This window comes from Brachyhypopomus gauderio, chromosome 8 (assembly GCF_052324685.1).
Source record: "Brachyhypopomus gauderio isolate BG-103 chromosome 8, BGAUD_0.2, whole genome shotgun sequence".
Classification (NCBI taxonomy): domain Eukaryota; kingdom Metazoa; phylum Chordata; class Actinopteri; order Gymnotiformes; family Hypopomidae; genus Brachyhypopomus; species Brachyhypopomus gauderio.
This window is the reverse complement of record NC_135218.1, coordinates 13956749-13979755: the sequence shown is the minus strand read 5'-3', so window position 1 is coordinate 13979755 and position 23007 is coordinate 13956749. Positions and strand designations below refer to the sequence as shown.

Here is a 23007-nt window from a genome sequence, read left to right as displayed (position 1 = left end):
TATCATCTCAGGTGATTGTTCCTGCTGTTGCAATCTGCCATGTAAACTTCAGAATCACACATGCTATGTTTTATTATGGAGAAATAGAGGAGGAAATGCCATTTTAAATGCTGCAGGTTTCAGTGACCAATCAAAAAACATTACCTGTCCACATGCTAAACAATCTACAATGTACAAACTGCTCAGCACGCACATGATGTTTTGAGTTATATTGTTATATTGTTCATGCTTAACAGCCATCTAAATCTCCAAATTAATTGGTGTGGGGTGGTTCCATTTTTAAAACTTTATAGAATAAACATTTATAACTGTAATTACACTCAATGAATTTTCTGTGTGTATTGACCACTTTCTGAGTGAATGTTTGAACTATTCATTCAAATATTGGTTTTAAATAAAATAAATAATAAGTTAACAATAACAGTTTTTACTTCTGTTACATCATTATGTTGCCAAAGACAGAAATCTGATTATTTATGACACTATATGTGACATTATATGTGAATGCTGTGAATGCTAAATGTCTCCATTTTCTTTCTTTTTTATTATTATTATTTATTTTGCATTGTTTTGTTGACTTGTTTGTAGGTTAGCAGAAGTATTTTGGGGGGGAAAAGATAAATGGTTATATGTGTAATTGTTTTCATTGATCAGCTCCATTTTCAAAACAACTGAAAAGCCATTAGTGTAGTTGGGAATATCTCTCTCACTCTCTCTCTCTCTCTCTCTCTCTCTCTCTCTCTCTCTCTCTCTCTCTCTCTCTCTCTCTCACTCACTCTCTCTCTCTCTCACTCTCTGTCTCACTCTCTTGCTTCTGTCTCTACAGTCTTTCCTCAGTGGTCCCTTTAAAGAGCTATGTTCAGTATCCTAGCAACAAGGCTCACTCTCTCATAGATCTGCAGTGTCTGAGGCGAAAGGCTGAGAGAGAACAGGAGAATAGTTATCATCTCATTTCCCTCAGAATCCACTCAACTGCTCATATTCATGGGATGACAAACTTACACTCGAGGTATCCTTCAATTGTTGTTCCATCTTACTATGTAGTACAATTGTTCAATTCTTCAAAAAAAAAGGTTCAAAGTGGAATGCGAATCCTTGAATCCATTCCTTTCTGCATCCTCTTTAACAGGCAGGTTAAGCGTGCTTCTTTATGGAAAACAATGAGGCTTCAGCACAGTAATGCAACAGCGTTTTACAGTAACTCTCCCTTGGGCTTTACAAGCATGAATGAATTTATACCTTCAAGCGTAGTAAATGATATAATATGTATCTGAAGAGGTGTAACCAAGAACTGGGATAATGTGATCGGGGTTAGTATAAGAAAATATAAACTGTCCAAACAAAAAAAAAAAAAAAAAAAAGGTTTTCAGCAATCATGAAGAGTGGAATAGTATATCTGCACATAAAACTCCTGCACTAAAAGTATTGAGCTTTGTGTGAAAGTTTATTTTTCTGAGTTTTCAGTGCTACAAGCCATTCAGACCTACCACGCAGGGCTCTGAGAAATGCGTGTCAAGCATGGGCTGTTTTGCCAAGAGCCATCAGGCGAGGTGGTGCCCTTTCGCCGTGGGGCTCTATGTTCACAGTGTAGTCTCAGTGAACAGATGCCAGATTACTCCACAAGGGTGAGTGACACTTCACCCTCTGCCCGTGGACGCTCCCAGACAAAGAATACATTCAGCGCGTACATCTTCATATATTTCAAAGTATGTTGAAGACCCTTGACTGTGAGATAAGAGTGACCTAGTTTTAACATATGAAATGTCTGCCTAAGATCTCTGAAATTTCTGCCGAAGATACTGTAAGCGCAGGACTGTGAAATAACCTGACTATACCCTGGCATTTCCATCCCTATTTTTCTCTATTGTTAAGCCACCACTGGTAGCCAAATTAAGTGCTTTGCCATGGCTGCATAACACATTACACAAGTTGGTAAATATGTGGCACACACTGTGCTGACAGATTTGTTCAGTATGGCATGGTGCATTATGCATTATAGTTGTAATGCAATGTCTTTAAAGTGAGGTGCTTTTTGCCTCGAATTAAAATAATTGTTCAATGTTGGTCATATTGCTCTTTTTGAACCTTACCTTACTTTTCAAGCAGGGCAGGAGCGTGTGATAACCTTTGGAATGCCTCCATCATTCATATTTAGAGCTGGATTTGCATTTTCAAGACCTGCTGGCTGCACTGGGTTTCAGATGCTTTTTTTATGAGATAGCAGTTATCGCTCCAGAGAGGCAAGCATAATCACCATAAATTATATAAACACCATGCAATAACACTTCTTTTATTATCCAGGTTTTTTGTGATATGATTTGCACAAACAGCTGTTTATAACTCCTGCAGTAGGCAAAATGTCTGCTTTGATATTATTTTTACAGTGATGTTGCTTTTGAGTTTGCTGTAACTTCTAGAGAGGAAAAATACAAATGCATTATGTACTGAATAAGAGAAAACTCTGATACTCCCAGAGATAAATTTTTGTAAATTTTCAGCTAAACACTTTATCTCTGTAATCACTGTAAGCAGGTTATTTCTGTTTAATTGTTTAGTAGTTAGTGTCCTTTACCTAAAGTCTGAATCAGAGTTCTTGTATTTGCATCAGAGGCGGAGGACACCCTGGGCAAAAAAAGGAGACCCTCACTCTGGATCGCTGTAAAAGTTCACCCCTGACCAGTGGAGCAACTTTTAGTATTTGGCTTTAATTACCCCTGCAACCTTCCCTCTCGCAGGTTAGTGTAGAGACATCGTTCCCAGAGGGACGCGGTTACTGAGAACTCCCAGCAGTCTTGCAGCCTTCTGGACAGCACAGTGAGGTTTTCAGCTGACAGACTAAAGCATTGCCCCAGCTCTTAACACTGCATAAGGAAACTACTGTGAACAGTGCTGTCTTAGCGCCATTTGGAGATCATATTACCGCACCCAGAGTGATCCATTGCAATCCTGCATGTAATAATCCAAAGGTTTTAGATGATAGTGTGAAAGCAACAACACATAAACCAAAAAAAAGTGATACTTGTTTTGTTAGCTTCTGGAGATGTTATCGTTGTGGCCTGTCCTTACCTGAGGGTGTCTCAATCTTCCTCATCCCTCTTCACACGTTCTCACAGACACAGCCAAGCAAATGGCCTGAACACAATTATAGCACTGACATTACGAAGCTATTAGCATCCGTAGTAGAAATATTAGGCCTATTAGGTCTATTCTGCTACTTAGATTTTATTTATAGCTTTTATAGCCTACTGCTCAAGGCTGTTTCATCTCGCTCTCTGTCTCAGACATCAAGGCTGACACTGCTCCTTCAGTCTGGAGCTGGGCTTCCAAACGAGGCTGTGAGAAGTCCTCACCAATTCAGCTGGCTTTCATGACAAGCAATGCTTAAAATATTCTGTGGTATAATCAAGTGGTGCTGGATAGGGGCCATTTTGCAATATCTCAGTAGCAACATATTTTGTTACGGTGATCAGAGAGTAAGTAGTTGATAGATGTGAAATGTGCATTATGAAGTGTAGCATCAAATTGATAGGGTGTGTCTCTTCTCATTAATCAAGGCCTGCGATGCTGCAAATGAGGCCTTTTAGTGTAGTGACTTATATTCCTAGTGAACAGTGTAATTATGGACTTTTGAGTTTACACAGTTATTAAATCTTACATCCTTGCTATCAATGTACTGAAGTAAGATGGGTAAAACAGCTCTGTGAGGTTCTGGCTATATCTCAAAACAATAATTAGATTATTATGGCAATGGATTTCTGTCTAAATATTGTTAGATTTAACTTGTTATAAGGACTTTCCATACTGCATATGAACACTCAGATGTTGGACTATAGTGACCTCCTCTACACCTCTTCATACTCCTTTCTCTTTGTCTTGCTGAAATGCATTGTCACTATATTTTCTACTATGACTGCCTTTTTAACTTGTTTACAGGTGGCTATATATGTTTGTACTGAAATCATGTGACCACCTGATTAAGATTAAGATTAATGTCTGCAAAGTTTTATAGGTGATAGACAAAGGTGGTGATGTTTGTCTTAAAATCAGGTGAGCGCTTAGTGTTTAGCTCGCAAACTGCATGTGGTCCTCTTCAGGATTTTGGCCACTAACCCAGTCTGTCACTACGAAGCTGGTGCACACAGGTGATTTGTGTGAGAGAGGAGGCTGATTGGCTTGTCATGTTTGGCAGAGGCCTCTGTTCGAACACAAGTGTGAGGTGTTGTGGAGGCACAAATCAGCCTGACAGATCAGAGCGTGGCGGGACCCTGCCCGAGCTCATTTCCAGCCATCAGGAGAAAAAAGCACACGTGAGGGTGTGTCTGACTTCGTCAAGTTCCTCGGTGAGGTGAAACAGCTTTGTGCCTGAGGTGCTGACATAGCCCCCTGAAGACCTTGTCCATCTGCTCCCCATGGTCCTTCCTCTTCCGCTTGTCATTCCCCCAGTGAGCAACCGGTCCCTGTGCTTATTTATCAGGGACGCTGCACAGGTCTCTTGGCGGCAAAGCCCTCCTCTGTCTCAAACCGCTTCGGTGCCTGAAATTGGCTGGGATCAGGACTTGCAGAGCCATCAGGGTCTTTTGTGGTCTACACGACATAGCCACAAAACTTTGAGTTGCCCCTCATCAAAACTGCTCATGTGTGGCTGTGAAGTCATTGTCAAGTATGGCTGTGGCTTTACAATATTTAAAGTAAGTCATTAAATGTGTGAGAGAGACTTCAATGATGTAACCCTTGTACCTTGAAAAGAAGGAATAAAGGCTTCTTTATCTGTCCAAAGTGTAAAGGAGTGTGAAGAGAAATAATTTTAACATTACTTTTGTCTGGGCTTGAAGCAGATGTGTAGGTCTAGTTGTAGTGCCTGCTGTGTGCTGAGTTAAGGTTGTAAAATTATCCAGCACTTGCAGTATTGAATCTCACCCATGAACCCTTGTTTCTGTTATCCTTTCATCCTTTTTACTATTAGGACTTTGTCTGCCAGCGCTTCATGAAGGTGTGATATCAACACTTGAGCGACACTCTGAGAGATGGACTCGGGAAGTGCAGCACCTGAAGGACTTCGCCATCGCAAGAGCAGGCGGAGGTCTGCAGGGGATTGTGGTACGTCTGTGAAAAATGTTTGTGCACGGGCTTAGCAGAACCTGTTGTTTGTGGGAATGGAGAATGGAGAGTCTAGAGAGAGAGAACTGCCTGTGATTTATAATTAAAGAGTTTTCTCAAAACATAAATCAAGAGAAACACAGTCTGAACATACAGCTAAATCTCATGTATTGCTCCTGAGAGAAAGCCTGACAGATATATCATACCAATAAAAAACGTCAACCACATAAATGCTGCTCAGACAAAAAAACAAACAAACAAAAGAAGCTGACCTAGTCATAACAATCTGTGGACTGATTTGAAAATCCATTTAGAAAGTGTGCATTATAGTGGGAGGATAATCTGAGATTATTTGTGCACAGACAGCACAGACTGCACCAATCAGTTTTAATGGATCACAAACTACTAATGTGTCAGTACAATAACCCCCCCTCCCCTCCCCCCGCACCACAGTATGGACTCCACAGCCTTGTACGTGCTTAAGAAAAAACAAAACACAACACCCAGAAGAATTTACCTCCATGACACGTCATCATCACCTAATTCATCTCCAGGTATTAAGCAAATAAAGCAAAGTGGTCCAATTTCTGCTCATCCATATTAACCCAGCATGTGGCACTGCATGGTACAACATTGCAATTGGAATTGAAAAGTCAAGAGCAAAATAGCAGCCTTCACTACCGATTTACCCAACTAACATATGATGTAAAGTAGAAGCACCACTAAAGAGCGCCCATTAAAGCCTGCGTCACGTCTCAGGATCACTGTAGTAAGCAGTGAACCCTTTGTAGTTCACACAATCACCAGCAAACTTGAGAATGATGCCCTCATCAAAAGAAGAGGCTCTCATAATTTCGTGAGATCCTCTCCAATTACTCTTTCATTAATTTCATCTTACTATCTCAAATTGAGACAAGCACTCCGATCTTAAATGTGCACAGAAGTAAAGTCATTTCAAACTGCAGCATTTTCGTACTTACCAAAGACAGCAGTAATGAGTGCTTTATTGCAGCTTTGGGTCTTTACCATGATGACAGCATGTCATTAGTTCTCATCTGTAGTAAAGCATCATGGGGCAGGATACATTCATGAGTTTCTCCTCATATGTCCTGGACATGGCAACAAAGGAGAAGAACGTTCCAGCAGAAGTGAGTGGACATGGGCGTGTGACCAGCTGTACAGAACTTCAGATCCAGCTCCAGCATGCTCGTCCTTTTCTCATTCAGGTACTGAATTCACGGGTTACTTATTTGTCAGTCTGTCTAATCGACTGTAATGTCCCTTGGTTAGAAAAACAAATGAGATATTAACCTATGAATTGAAAAGCCCTGTGAAGGATTTGTGCAAGTTTGATTCTCTGTTTGGGATGAATTTGTATTTCAAAAGAGAAGCTCCATTAAAACTCAGCACTGCATATAAACAGCGTGTAAAGCGTTGCCTTGCTATCTTTAGTTGTTGATGTCATTGCAACGCATATCAAAAAAAGGTATATAGGTATGAAATGTGCGGCACCCTCTAATTAACGCTCACACTTTTACCAAATGGGATATTAAACCAAAGATTACTTTGAGATGAAAAGGCCTGGTAGTTCCCAGATGTGCAGGATGTGCTTGTACAAAGTGTGTATAGCAATACTGCCCCCTAGTGCCACTTACCATTTCAATCAAAGCACTCAACATGCTTGTTCTGATTTGGCAATCAGTCTGTGGACACCCTTAAATGAATTGGAAAGCAAAATATAACTTGTGAAGGAGTACTGACATGATGAGTCACAGCAGCTTATGGGGTTCACTGAAGACAGGTTGTTATTGCCAACAAGGGATTTTGATCTATTCCATCAGAGCCTGGAGCAGTCACTGTAATAGCATGTGGGCTGAAGTCTTTGTCATCCAAAGCGACCTTGCATCCTCATTACACATTACACCACTCACTGTGAACCTATGGGAGGGTCTGAAGATAGGCTCTGGTCCTTCAGATATTAATCTTTACAAAAGCACTTTTTACTTGCTGTTGAACAAATGGGGAAATTCTCAAAGTCAACCATAAAATAGACAAAATCATCTTCATACAGTCCTTACTGAGCAGAAGCCTGCCTGTAAACACATATTTGTATGATGCAAGTACATTATTTCTTGGGCTCTTTCAATTAAAGAGTGCTTTATGGCCTGCTGGGTTTCTGTAGCTACTAAGGAGTTAATTACCAGTTGTTTTCCTCTAGCTCATATGCATTTCTGCTACTTCAATTTAGTAAATCCATACTCATTTAGATAAATATGAAACACTACTATCTCAATGCCATTGCCTTTAATTCTACTTTATCCTTCTGTGCAGGTGTGTGTGCAAACTAAAATGCTTTGCATATATATAAGAGGTTAATTTGTCTGTGTGGTATCTGCTAATATCGTATCATCCCGTCTTAGCTCTGAGAGACAGTATATTAGGTTATGATTATGATGTTTCTATGCTGTGCTTACGCTCTTCTTGTGGTATCCTTATCTCCACGTCTACAGTATCGTAATTAAAATAATCAATCATTCCTTTATGCTAATGGGATGGATTCCGAGCAGTGTTGCACAAACAGCTCCAGCAACCATTTTATGTTAAATACAATTTCCCCTGGGTAGTAGAGGAGGATTTGTGGACAGATCATCACGTGTTGCCATGCAGGTCCAAATCCTCAAGCCATGTAGCTATGTGCATCTCATCCCTGTTCGGCTAGAGCAGAAAATCTCCCGGGAACGTGACCTTTACTAACTCTGGAGGGGTTTTTCCCCCATCATCTGTGAGTGTGTGTTGATCAAGGTAAATTAGGTTCCAGTCAACCATTTAAAGCTCAGCTATCTATTTCTAAACAGAGCAGGCCAAACATAGAGCAACCACTATGACAAAAACATCTCTGTTCTGCACTTGCATTGATAAGACAATGCAAACACGCATTCAAACGTGTATCATCATGTTAGCATTGCTGTGTAAAGTTATGCTGGTATTGCTGTGTAAAGTTGCACTAGCATTGCTGTGTAAAGTTCCGCTAGCATTGCTGTGTAAATGTTGTGTCTCCTATGGACCAATAATTGTGATCAAGTTCTCATGAATTATCTATATTATGAAGTTACCAACAAAATATGAGCACTGTGAAGCACTTTGCTTGCACAGCTGATGAAGGACCTCTGTCCGAAACGTCCGGTTTCTCTGGAAAGATATTACATTGAGATATAAAAAATTGTAGTAAAGTACACAAAGCTTATAGAGAAACAGGATATTTCAGACAGAAGTCCTTCATCAGCTGTGCAAGCAAAGTGCTTCTGATTTAATATAGGAGGGGGAACCAGTTATGTTTAAATCATCACATTCATTCCATGGGGTTCTGAAGTTCCAATAGTGGAGATCAGTTCTTTTGCTTTGAATTTCCTAATTTCATTGCTAACAGATAGCTATGCAAACAGTTATGTGGTTAATGCAATGTCCATTCACAATGCCACTGGAAATGACATATCCTTAATCCTAATGGTCCGATGTTCAACAAACCGCTCAGCAAGTTTTCTCTTAAGTTTCTCCTATATGAAGCTGAATTCATAACCCCTGATTTTGCACTTGAGGATGCATGGGTGATGACAATTGATCCTTTTGTGGCAGTTATTTTAGTGGCTGTGTTATATATATTAGATTGCTCATTACGAGCATGTGTTTAATGTTTTTTTATCGTCAAGAGCGATATAATTGACCATTCAGATTTCAACTTTAACCTGCAACCAATCTAGATGTGCTAGGTGTAAATGTATTAACACAAGAGAGAGCTTGTTCTTGTACAGCCATGATTAGCGCCTCTGTCTTTCAGTGCAGACTCTTCCAGTCGACGGTAGGATTTCTCCACATCAACCACTTCCATTATTTGCTGGTGGTACCATTATTCTTATTCACAGGTCAGAAGTTCTCTTGTCTTTATTGAGTTATTGAGTATTATTGGGTCTTCATTCCCAATAGAAGTTGGGATAGGGAAAATAAAACACCCCCTCCCCCGATATGACTTCCTGACTCCCCCTTGCCATAGCATGTTGTGTTGAACCACCTCAATCTCTAGTTGAGATACTGAGCAACTAGTTGTTTGGGTGTTACTCTTGATGTTGGGCATCGAAGCATCCATAGTTCCCACACCCTCCGCGTATACCCTCTGGGACGGCTTGACTAGTGGCATTCCAACAATCCTCTGGTCTCCACTCTTGACCATGAGTGTCTTATATTTGTATGTATTATATATTTGTATGGTTGTATATTGCATACTGTATATTGTATATGGTATGTATTAATCAGGTATTTACTGTATGTATTTTAAAAAGATTTTTGCATAATATTTGAGGCTGCTTTCCATAAAATGCTAATTGTAAGTAAATTATTACATAGGTCTGCTTAATATAGATTAGATATTCTAAACAAATAATACAGTTGTGGGTGCTTATTGTGGGGGTATTATTAATGGAACAAATATTCACTCACCATTTAAGTAATGCCTTAACATATGCAACACTAAAGAACTGTAAAAGTATGATATACATTTAGGATGTATTAAAACTGCTATGATTGGTTGTTGTCCCAGTTCAGTGTGTTTCAGTTTTACAGCATTGGTATGAATTTGCTCTCCCCACTCATTGAACCTTTTTTTATATCATTTTGTAAAAAAGTATTTGCCATGTGTCTGCCACCTCTAGGATTTGAAGTTCATGTGTCGTGAAGAAAGGATCCTCCAGAAGCAGCTGCTCAACACGGTAGCACACGGACCACAGATCGCTCCATCACGGGCCAGCATGTGTCCTGCTGTCACACCTGTCAGTACACGTTAAGAGGCAGAACTTTACTAGATGCAGCTCCTTCTGTCCCTCCAATGTGATCTTTTTTTTGAGCAGAGATTAGATTTTTTGGCAATTTAAAAATATATATTGCATTAGAGAAATATTAAAACTGTCAGTGCTGGTGAGGACAACACAATAAAGGATTATGACTGTCTTCACCATGATCTGGTAAGAGAAGAATATCTGAGTGAGGTTTCAAACATATTACAATTGTTTTTTCCCAGCCATGCGTGATGTACACTTGTGAGATCTGTGTTTAGTGATGATGTTGATCTATTCTTATGTTGCATTTACTTATGTCACAAATGCACTGAAGTGTTCATCGGTAAATTGTACTGTAAATGGTTTTACAATTTGACAAGCATTGATCTCAGCTGTGATTCTTATGTTTCATTATTCCTTACTGAATCATAACACAAAGGTTTGTTTTGCATCCTGCAGAGTTATCTTTGAAGACCAATGCAAACCAGTCGTATCAAAGCCCGTGTGTCTCTGCGTCTGTCTACAGAAGGGTTGGGCTACTGGAAGTGGGGGGAAAGGGAAGATGGGTACAATTTAACGCCTCATTATGCAAATTGATCATCTCAATTGACCATCACTCTGATAATGGCGGTGCCAGACTGCTAGGGAGTTTAGATATTCCTCTGAAAAACATCAGTTAAATGTCCCAGGAGCTAAAAATAAGATCTGGAAGAAAATTGAAGGAGACAATTTAGAGTGCTCTCAGAGGGGCATGACTATGCCGTGTGGCGACAGAGCCAATGGCTGCAGCAGTGAAACGTCCTGAAATGTCACCTGCGATTAAGCACCAAAGGACAGCTGTACAGAAAAATGTGGGGACAGAATGAAAATTAGCTTAATGAAGTTGCATTTAACTGCTCAGCGTGGCATTAAGATTTGACATTTGTTCATAGGTTAAAAACTAGCATGGCCTTTATTTTTAATTACGTTTGTTTTGGGTTGTCATTATGTGTTTTTGAACACAAGGATGGATTAAGCGTGGTATCGAAGGGTTGGCCCTGTCAGTGCTTAATTGCCTTTATGGGTCTGGCCAGCTCCTCCTAATCCAGGATTATGATGATGCATGAATAGCAGTGACTTGTGTTTACAAGGCATTTATCATGGTAATGGGACAAATTCCCACATATCGCATTAATCAAGGGCTGTAAGACACCTTTCAGTGCTTGAGACAGTGCACATAGAATTAGAAACGACTGACAAGAAATGAGCACTTTAAAATCTATTTATTCGCAACCTGGCTAGTTGTCAGATACAAAGTTACAAAATAAAATAGCTTAGTAAATGTAAATTATGTGCACTGTGTAGGTAACTGTACAGTGACTGGACATCATATTTATTTTGGCTCTGTACATAGCACATTGGATTTCAGATTAAACAATGACTGTAAAGATGAGTTTATTTGCTTTACTATGAACATCCATATCTGGGGAACCATGTTAGAATCTCACAAAATAGAGATTTTGTATATACTGGACTTCCCCATTATGTATAAGTAATTGGACAACTGGCTACTTTCATAGGTTGTTTTGTGTCATTGAGTCTTTAGGTCTAGAGTTTGTTCCAAATACACCATTGGCATCTACAATCTGTTGTTGTTCTCTCTCTACATCACAATATACTGTATTTCTATATCACAAGACTAAAGGAAGTGACAGACTGTGAGAAACATCTTTAAAATATGACAATATGTCATCATAAAATTTTAGTTTATTGTCTACCACGTCGGTGATCTTAGCAAGTCCAAAACTTCTTGCAGTTCACAGAACACCAAACAACACATGAAACATCTTTGAACAGATGAACCAGATCCAGGACGTTTTTATAAATGTGCCAAAATCATCATTAAAATAATAATACACCACATTTTATGCAGGAAGACCCCTATTTGCATATAGTCAGTCTCAAACATTAGTGAAAGCGCACCTTTGAGGGGTATTCTGTGCACGTGGGCGTGCTGTGCCATGCTCATTCTATGACCTTCCTTGCAGATGAAGGTTACTGTGAAAGAGTCCATGAAAGAGTAAAGCTGACTCTGCTGATTCAAGAGCATCTTTAGTTAACAGTTATGGTTGTGGCACTGTCAGTGATGAATTACAACTTTTTATGATAAAATACATTGGTTTTTTTTTGTGTGCAATGGATGCCGAGTTTGGAGATGCCACAGGAGAACTGCAGATGTAAGCTGTTGTGGGTTCTGGTGGTCTGTTCCTGTGTATTTGTGATGAGAACCAGGCTCTTCGGATCTTCCTGTAGCATCAGACCTTTCCATGCCAGAGACAGTCACTGTTTTCATGTTTTCCAAAACAAAGTCGACCACTGTTGCTTTGTGATTCATGTTTGACTAGACAAAAAAGATAATAAAATGAAAAATAAAATCAAATGCTTTTGTTTTGCCATATGACAGGTTGGGAATACAAGACGTCTGTTTCTGTAGTCAGCTGCCAATTGGGAGTTACTAATAAAATTTTTTTAAAGGAGAGCCAAATGATTGCAAGTGCATCTTTCCACAGCTACCAGGCAATAGGGTATCAATAGGGTATCAATAGGGTATCAATAGGGTATCAATACGACCATCAGTATGTTTGATCTGCTTCTTGGGTCACATAAAAGTGCCCAACCTTTTCTTTGGCACACACCCTTCTCCTAGCGTTGTTTTTAAGTCAGCATGGGTACGCTTAGCTCTTTTTCAATATCCACCGTATTATTATTTGTAATTATTTATTACCTTTTATGTGATTTTATTCATGATTTTGTTTCCTTTTATCATCCCTTTGATCCTTATTTTATGATCACAGGAGGACTGTTGGATTGTACTTAATTTTATGAGCTTTATTTCTCAGTCTGTACACCTAAGAGTTCATGTGGAGCAAACATATTATTCCATGGCTGAGAATTTTCTATCACTGGGTGACACCAACTTATCAAAGCATGCACTCTGTACCAGATGGTTAAAAGTCTGACGCTTTTGTTTAGAATATGGAGTATTGGTGGATTAGTCAGGACAGTTGGAATGGTGGATTAGCTTTGTCCTGCTAACATCACTTCTTATAAACATCTAGCATCTATCTGCTTATTACTTTGATTGGTATTAATGTGGTAATTAAAAATCAGTCCAACAATTCAACAATAATCATTGCAACCCTATTTCATTTTTAAATCATACTTATGGGCAATTCAGTGAATATATGTCTTTTAGTCTTTACCATGCTTTATTAGCAAGAATTTTACAGATGTTTACAGTTTGGACAGCACTCTTCTGTAGATGAAAGTTATTAACATTATTTTATTTTAGTAATAATAATATGTGCCACCTTCCTCACTTTCCCTGCTCACTTTTTTGCTTTTCAAAAACGAATGTTATGTCAATATTAAGATTAAGGTATTAAGATCCGCAGTGCCCACCACTCACTTATAATTAATACAAGAAAGAAATGCCAGATAGAGTTGGCCACGGGTCAGGATTTGCAAATTTAATTATTATGTGGAGCAGGGGTAGTTGTAGTTGTATTGCAGTTGTAGCTTTCCTTATAGCCCAAATGATTATATTTTTAACTGGTTAAATGTAATTAAATTTACTATGCAAAGACCAATTAACTGAACAGGTTAACATAAACGAACTAGTCATGTTGGATAACTGCCTGAAGTCTGGGAGGCACAGATGAAGCCAAGCTTCAGTCTCAGGCATCTGTGAGTTCCTGCTTTGCCTTCGGGAAATTAAATGTACATTAAGAGGGATTCAGGTCATGAAGACTGAAATGAGCATTCAGGAACATTCCGGGTTTTGAAAAGTTCGGGAGAATGTTTTGTGCTGTTGTCATGTTGTAGAAGAAAGCACTGGATTGAAAGACATTTGCTCGCATCATGACATTACCTCGGATGTTTAGCAGATGAGACGACATTACCTCCAACACGTTGATCATTTCCTGTTTACACCAGTTTCCTCTTTCGGTGGCGCTTAGAAATGTTAATGCTCAATTCATCAGGTTAATGTTCGTCTTATCGTTATATTCCTGTCTTCCTGTATGCCTATATTCTAGACAGTATTTTCAACGCTTGAAAAGGTTTTTCCTCATTACCAAAAGTATTTTTGAGTCATTCAGTGATTAATCAAAGTCGATTGCTTCTAATGAGGTCAGCCTCATAATGAAGCGCCTTACCCAATCATGCCCTGCTTTGCTTATCAGAATAGATCTGTGTTTTTTTAATCAAGGATACTCTTGTATTGATATTATTTGTTTTTATACTTGTTTTTAAAAATACAAACTGTTCACATTACATCTTCTAAACACAACTGCATTCAGTTTAACTGATAAGGGGAGCAAAATATAATGATAAGAAGAAAACATGTTTCTAAAAGTTAAAATGATTAATAATTATAGAAACAATTGTGATCTTATGTAAAACAACATTACACAGACAAATCTATTCCTGGTGTAATTCACTTAAGCAAATTGAGCAAATATTTACTGATGTGATGCAGTTAGTAAGAATTTGTTTCCAAGAAAAGAAATCAAATAGCCTGGTATACGACCTGAAAAAAATGTATTCTGTACAAAATGAGTTTGACATTTTGATTGGACATCTGATGAGCCAGATGGGTGAAATATCATGAGGTTCCACTAGTACACAGGTTTCGATTACAGTCCTTTGGGACCACCAGCCAGACCATTTATATTTTGTTTCATCCACCACGACATTTTGGCCAAGATATCAAGAGCTCTGCAGCCTATGATTTCTGTGTTCAGTAGTAAAAGCTGGAACAGCACAAATGCACAGACAGTGCGTCCCCAAAGACCGGGCTCAGAACCTCTGCAGCTGGGCATGTGGCATCATCCTAAGCTGCAAGGCCTTGACCACTGGATTTGTAGTTATGAACGTTATTGTTCTTATCAATATTATTATTAGTAGTAGTAGTAGTTTTTTGCTCATTCAGTAATTTGTCTTTACAACTTCTTCAGTATTCACTACTACATGTTCAGTTGTGTACCAGTGATTCTGCTATTGATAAGGTCACAAGTGGATTCACAATATACCAAGCAGTTGATGTTGACACACAAAATCCACTGGTACTGGTGTACAGCAACATGATGGTGTCTAATAAAAATGGATTTATATGAATGTAAAGCAAATCAGCTTGAGAATGAAACAAGGGGATTGAGTTATTAGACTTGTAGCCAAGATATTGGCGTTGGGGAAATGTAACTGAAATCATCACACGAACAGAACACAAACGTGCCAATGGGATGAACGCCAGAAGGATTTGTAGTAAAATGCACAAAACAAGTCATAAGATTTTTTTCATTTTAATGGATTTACCAGACATAATTTTTCATATGCCTTCGTGCTTTCAGACTCAATGTGATCACTCTTGTTCATTATTCCTCCTGTTAAATTTTGGGGAAATAAAGATGGGTGAACTCACAAACTGCAGTCTGGTAGACTGAGAAAGTCTGCTGTAATCCTTTCTAGGATGAAGGAAATCCTTTACAAATGAGGAAAACTTTATTTGTTGCTCAGATCTCACTCTCTCTCTGGTGTGCCATAGCACTGCACAGTATTTCCCAGGCTGCAATGTACCTGATTCAACTCATGAATCACATTCACCACTAGATCCCAATCCCTGGTAAGTCTCCATTACAGAATGACATTAAAGTGTTAATTTTTTTTTATTCTAGTACCAAGTCTTTTTGGTGATGCAAATGTTACACTATAGCAGACTGATGGATAGTGTGAAGAAAAAGGAATAGCCATGATTCAAAGCATACCATTGAATTCTGTGCAACATGGTGTGTCTGACAATTGAACTAACCTGCTTAACTCTGTTAATGTGGCTGTGGCTAGTGGTGGAAGGATAAATTCTGAAGAAACGTTTCAGCCATTTACATACAATTAGATACTCTAAAAGTATTTGCAAGGTACTTCATCCCAAAGCTTCATCATAGAGAAATACTATGATTTTCATTGGAAAAGTGTTCTTGAATGGTCTTTCGGCATTATTGGTCACATATTTCTCTCACTCTCGAAATCTTTTAGGGCAATAAATAGGTTCTGAAAATACACTCAGCTGCCACTTTACCTTAAATTCCTATTTTATGGATATACTTGTGGGTGTACAGTACAGAGTTAATAGCATGTCTATTGCAGAGTTTATGCTATCTTTGGGGGGTTTAGACCAATTTCAATGTGCCTATTTTAACATGTAAAAATCCTCCTGCATCACTGCTGTGCCTGATAAAGTATACCAGCTCAATACAAATCTTCATGCTTCACCCACTGAGTAAATAAACAAGATTGAATAGTTTGTAAATGAACTCTTTTTGTCTCAGGTATCATGGGGCAACAAGTGTTGTGGACATTCAACCTCATTATTACATGTATTGAGTTCCTTCATGTCAACACACAGTCAGTACCACAGGTAAAAAAATCCAAACATAAATACCATAACCCTACAGATTTATGTAAACATACACAATGTATATTCATCTGGTAGATAAAAAACTAATACCATTATGTAGGTGCTTAGCTGAAGAAAAAATATAACACCAAGGAACTTTTCTTATTTAAGCTCATATATGGTCCTGCTATGTTATACTTTAACACTATCAGACATCTAAAAAAAAAATTGAAAATCTAGCATATGCATTCAAATTGCACATGTGCCAGTCTCAGAAGCATAATGTGCCAGTGTTAAGAAAGACAAACTGCATATATTATGACTTATTATGACACACATCAAACATGATGAGGTTACCTCAAGTTAAAATTTCAAGCTCTCTGACAGAAAAAGGCATACACTGTAAGAGGTGCTTAAAAATCACTGAACAGTCACTTCCATGACCCCAACACTCAAATGACACTTTCCTGACTATTCACTATTCTCTGTCATTGTAAAGATAGAGCCCCTTGTGTGTTCAATGTCTTCCTTACATGGTGGCCTTGTGCACTCTGTGACTATTATGATTAAAGGCTTGACATTTGTTGCTTGGTCGTTTATGTATAGCTGCTTACCTTCTTTTTGTGCAATATTTATTTTTCTTTATAAATGTAAAGCCTGATATCCGTTAATGGAGTTATGCAAATATTTATGTTTTTTCTGTTAAGAAACCCTTTTAAAAACTGTTAATGGGTCAAGTGCTTTAAGTGTTTGATTAATGTACTGTAAATGTTTCCAGTGTTTTTTGAAAACACACGCAGCATTACAAATATAGTGGGTCCATGTTGCTGTCTCTTTTGCTAAAATTTGACATTGCCGAGTTCCATAGAGGGAAAATTCACATCTAGAAGCTCACTTCTGTGCTGTATGAAGTGCTCTTATTCCTGCATAACAAAAGTTAATGCTATTCATGACACTCAATTGGAACCCTATTACCTCAATATTTCAATACTAGGATTGTATTTGCAGGGGAAAGTGCCAGTCCTCTTAACCAGTCAAATGTATGACCTTATGTGTACTTGAAGCAGACCCCAACCGTTAACTCCAGAACTGTAAGTGGAGAGACAAAGGACATTTTGCATTCTAGTTCAGAAATGTGCTTTATCAACTGTCAGGGCCAAATACACAATATTTCACTGGGACATTTGGTTAAAAAAAATATTAAGATAATCTTTGTTGTATTTTACATGGCTGACATTGTAATGGTTATTGCCAAATGACACAGGTCTTAACCAATAGTCCCATAATGGTTTGCATTTTTGTCTACCAAAGACTAGTTTTACATAGACTCCACCAAATTGGCCAATTTAAGCAATTATGCCCGGTTCACACTACACGATTTTAGGCTGGATTTTCAGTCGTGGTCGGAGGCAAATCGGCGATCACTCGTCGCTCGCTCAGTCGTGTAGTGTGAACTACTGAAAGACGCTCGCTGAGCAGTCGCCGACTGGTCGCAGACAACAGGTGTTCTGTCGATTTTTCCTACCCATCGAAAATTCATACCAAGGCTTACTGCGCATGCGCAAGTCGCTTTTACGTCACTATTTTGGTGGCCGCCTACTACACCCATCGATTTTTCCTGCCTGGTAGCGAATTTCAACAGTGCAGTACTATTTAGTCCTTTCAATAGTGCAGTAAGTTAATTTCTTGTTTATAATTTCTTCTTTGTTTGCAGTTGCAAAGTTTTCAACTGTGCATTAAGTTAACTAGTTGATTAAAATGTTTTAAACAGCGCCGTTTTACTGTCTGTTATTACCTATAGGGACTTGGATATTTCCGCATGATAATGATTGAGCCGTGTAGTGTATTATTATTAATAATACACTAATACGCAAAATAAAACTTGTATTTTAAAGCTCATCCTACTTTTGAAACGCTGATTTGCGCTACATTACGACGTTTCCATAAGGTAAACAAACTAGAGATACGTCTACAATACTACTTTTTAAACGCTGATTTGCGCTACATTACAACGTTTCCATAAGGTAAACAAACTAGAGATACGTCTACAATACTACTTTTTAAACGCTGATTTGCGCTACATTACGACGTTTCCACAAGGTAAACGAACTACAGAGATACGTATACAATACTAGTTTTTAAACGCTGATTTGCGCTACATTACGACGTTTCCACAAGGTAAACAAACTAAGAGATACGTCTACAAATACTACTTTTTAAACGTTGATTTGCGCTACATTACACGTTTCCATAAGGTAAACAAACTAAGAGATACGTCTACAAATACGCGATGCCAACGGACACGGTATGAAAATTCGACAAGGTAGGAAAATTCGACAGACTAGTCTATAAATACTCGCTGCCAGCTGATACGGTAGGAAAATTCGACAAAGTAGGAAAATCCGACAGAACACCGGCAGATATCTAGCATGTTTAATATCTAGCCCAGTCGGCGACTGAGAGTCGGCAGCAGCGTCTAGCTACAGCCAATGGGAACGCGGAGAGAGAACCGCGGCACCGCTGAAGATATCTCTGAAGAATGTAAAAAACTTTCAAGAATGCTTTCAAAACAGTAACCCAGCAAACACACAAAATCCTCACCTTTCTTACAACTTTACTACAACACTGTGTTTGTTATTGTGACAGCACTGGAGAAATAGTGCGATTGATTTTATTTATGTTCACTTGGGACTATGGAGTGTTTAAACGGTAAAAAAAAAAATAGGCCTAATAACGAAAATGTGGAGTACATGCACATTGTTTTTTTTTTCTTCTACGTGGTGTTGCTGGTTCTCGCGAGAGTTTCATTTTCGTGTTCTTGTGTTTTTGGACGGCAGCCAGATGAGGCGATTCCCCAGTCGAATTCGTGAGCCCGCGTCGCCGATCAGTCATGTAGTGTGAAAGCCACAACAACTGAAAGACTCGCGATTACAGCACAACCAGTCATGTAGTGCGAACGGCACAAAAACCTGACGACTGAAAAGTCGTGTAGTGTGAACCTGGCATTAGGTGTCTGGTTTCCACTCATTGGATGGATATGGATGGATGGATGGATGGATGGATGGATGGATCCACCAGAAGAAAAGCCCCAGCTATACTTGTCAATAAAGTAAAACCACAGTAATTTAAATGTATTTGTATATAGTACAAAGTATAGTATGCAGTTCATGACTTTCATAATGCATATAAACCATACATCTTGTGCAACGACTTTATGTAGTTACTAAAAGCTGTGACGTTGATGAGTGGATGAGGTGCATAAAGGAGAACTGGTGGGAAGGAGAAGGAGAAAGCATGCAGGATTGTGATGAGGCTGCTTCACCCAGACTGTCAAGAGCTTCATATTTTCCTTTATTGATTTCCACTTCTTTTTGAAGTGGTTCCCCAAAGTGAATCATGCCAGTTATACAAGGAGCAGTGTGACAAGTCTGATAGAAACATTTGAGTTATGCCTGAAGTTCCTCCTTTGGCCATGTTGGATGCGAGAGGCTTGGATATTGTATTTTATACAGTCTCACTAGTACGAGGGCGCACGTTGTCATCGCTTATCAGATTGCTTATCAGTCTCTAAATGCTTTTTCTCTGCAACACAAGATCTGCCCTTAGAACAATGGCTTTGAAAAGCCAAGGTGTTCTTTTCATCTTGTGTTTTTCCCACTCAACCAATTAATCTGACATGATGGTGTTGTCAAGATAGAGACTAACTCAAATATTTTTAACTTAGTGGTGACTTCATGTTATAACATTGAGGAGCTTCAACATTTCTCGCATAGTACCGGTAATAAAATTTGGACATGAGCAAAAAAACAACCATGAACTGAGATCATGCACACCAGAATTGTTACAATGCACAGTATCCAGTTAATTTTATCCAGCCATGTTGTACAATCTGTACTGCTCGTAACATTCTATGTATTTTCAGAATGGGAATGTCACCCTTGTGTGAATTAACATTGATCATCATATATTGCTGAAATAGAGCAGAATATTTTTGCTCAGCATTTCTCTTCCCCAGTCTGACTCACCCGAAGCAGGAGAGAGCCCTCACAGAGCTGTCCCACTGCGGGTGACCTTCTGAATGAGAAGTGCTCCCAGGCATTGATGATGAATATGCATTAGAGAGATTACAACGAGGTGACAAGGCGGGAGCTCTCAGCCAAATACCAGCACAGCTGGCAGCCGGTTCTTCAGAGCCACTTCTCTCCTCTTACATAACAGTAGAGAGAGCTGACAGCACCTCACAGGCCACTTGTGTCGGTCGCGTGTGAAAGCTACTGCTGTGGCTGTGTGCTCCTCTGTCTCGTCTCAAGCACTCACAAAACCGTCAACACGCTGAACCTTCCAGGGCTCCATATCAAAATAAACCGTGTTGCAGTCTTCTTGCATGTCCCACTACATAGGGGCAACATTCTTCTGTTATTATGACGCTTCAAGAGGCTGGTGCTGAGGTAACACAGCCTCACTACAGGAGTAGCCTCTACCATCTGTCAGTGCTGGAAAGCCATGGTGGTTGCAATAGGGACTCAAATCTCTGATGTTCGCCCTTCCCTGTCAGGGAGGCGACAGAGCAGAACCTTCCAGGGATGACCAGAGACTGTTGGGCCACAGTAGTTGTCTTTGGCCAGCCAGGAGTCATTTGCATGAATAAGCTATCATATCCTTTCATGTTACTGAGTACAGATTTGTTGTTGCATTCAAGGTGAGCGAAGGTTAGGAGGAAAAATGTTTTTGTATCAACAGCCTAACAAAAATAACTCCAAATCACAAGTCTAGTGTCTCACAATTGGCTAAGAAGCTTGTGTCCTATCAGTGGGAGCTGCCATCCATGGCCAAGAAATCCATGGCAGGGAGACAGTACGACCACACTCGTTTGGCCACAGTCTCATTGGGTTGGAGGGATGGGATCTGTCAGGTCACAGAGATCTACCGAGCTGGGCAATTGGTGATCTCCCACAAGCCTGAACAGCAGTTAAAATAGATATGGTGTCTGGCAGCACATGTTGCCTTGAAAGCATATTTTAGCCCTTTACTCTCACAGTCTGGCAGCCATCCTGAGATTCCAGACAACAGCAAAATAGGTGGGAATTACTAACTAACTACCGTTATTGAAACAACTTCAAATCAAAGGGCAAAACAATTCTTCATCTCTTCATTGTGTTTCAAAGTGATCTTAAGATAACATATTTGATTTTTTTCTTAATGGGTTATTTATTATTATATAAAAAAATATTATAATATTAAAAATCTAATAAAAATCATTTTGATTTTTATTATCTAAATTGTTGATTGTGTTAACACTCAAAATCGTGTTGTCTAGTGTTTGATTCTGCTTTGGGATTAAAATATACCTCTGGTCAAATAGCTTTGTGTCTTCACTTTGTAATATATTTACTGCATTATAGTTAAAAAAAAAAATAAACTATAGCGATATTAACGTCCCAGTTAAAATATGTACCAGAACAAGAAAACAAAGAAAAAACACAATATGGGCACTGTGACTCAGAGACGGTGTACCAGCTGTGAGAGAGACCTCTGAAACAGTGAGTTTGGCAGAGATTGGCCACTATATGGAGGACAGCCTGGATAGGCCATGTCTAAATCCCTGCAGGACTGAGAACTAGCAGCAGGAGAGATACCCAGACTCCATCTGCTTCAGTCACTTGCGGCCTTCCTCACCTGGCAGAAAGGCCTTGTGAAATAGACTCGTATGTGGAACGTTTTGATGGAAATTATATTTGAGCGGGTCTATCAGAGGAACGCTCTGCTTTATCTGCTATTTCATTGTTGCCATATGTTCTATGGTGGCATTTAAAGTGGAATGCGTATATGGCGCATTTACAGGCCTGCTATGTGTTGATGGAGTCTATACAAATCTTACACAGTGAAAATCACGTAAAACATGCTTAGTGCTTGCTTAGGCAAAATTTAAAGGACCAGTGTTCATAACAGAGCGCGACAATAGCCTGCCATCTAGTGGACAGCATCTAATAAATATAGGTGGAAAACAAAGGTGAAGGGATGTGACAAAGACGGTCCTAGTCTAGTTGCAAATAAAATCTAACGGTCCCTTAAACAAGTTTTGTTGGTAGAGTATTAACACTACTCCCACATACACACTTAGAAAAGAGCCTCCTGTGTGCTGGTGACCATGATTGGGTAGACATTTTCAAATTCTGAATACAGAAGAGACACAAGTGGCTGTTCTACAAAACACCATTCACACCAAGCTCTTGAATGTGTGATTTGAGTTGCAATTCAATAATCTCTCAATGGGAGTTACAAAGACTTCAGCATCAAATTTTTGCATTAAAGTCAATCACTACTCACGAAGGCTACCTGTATCATCTTTCAGGTGACATAACTGTTGGTTGCAGTGCAGTGATTGTCAAGGTGGTAATGTCTCAGTGTCACACCCACAAGTGCATTACTGACATGAAGACCGTTTCAGTAAAGTGCCAATTGCAACCAAAAGCAATTGCATGTTATGGTCATTTGTAAATCACGAATTGGAACAGGCGTTCTAATTGATCAAAACAATTTATTAGTAATAAGTATCCCTACAAATAAAATAATAAATAAAAACTAAACAACAGATTGCAATCTGGTGCTCTATTAAATTTATTATCTATTATATTTAAGGACAATAAAAAT

General features: G+C 39.0%; 1 protein-coding gene across 1 annotated transcript; it reads left to right on the top strand.

Moving 5' to 3' along the window:
- The first annotated feature begins 4178 nt into the window (after positions 1 to 4178).
- LOC143522238 (uncharacterized) lies at positions 4179 to 10084 on the top strand. Its single transcript, XM_077016044.1, has 5 exons — positions 4179 to 4307; positions 4475 to 4529; positions 4964 to 5097; positions 6225 to 6323; positions 9801 to 10084. Exons 1-5 carry the CDS (start codon positions 4179 to 4181, stop codon positions 9930 to 9932), a joined length of 549 nt encoding a protein of 182 aa, XP_076872159.1. The 3' UTR covers positions 9933 to 10084.
- Positions 10085 to 23007: the final 12923 nt, after the last annotated feature.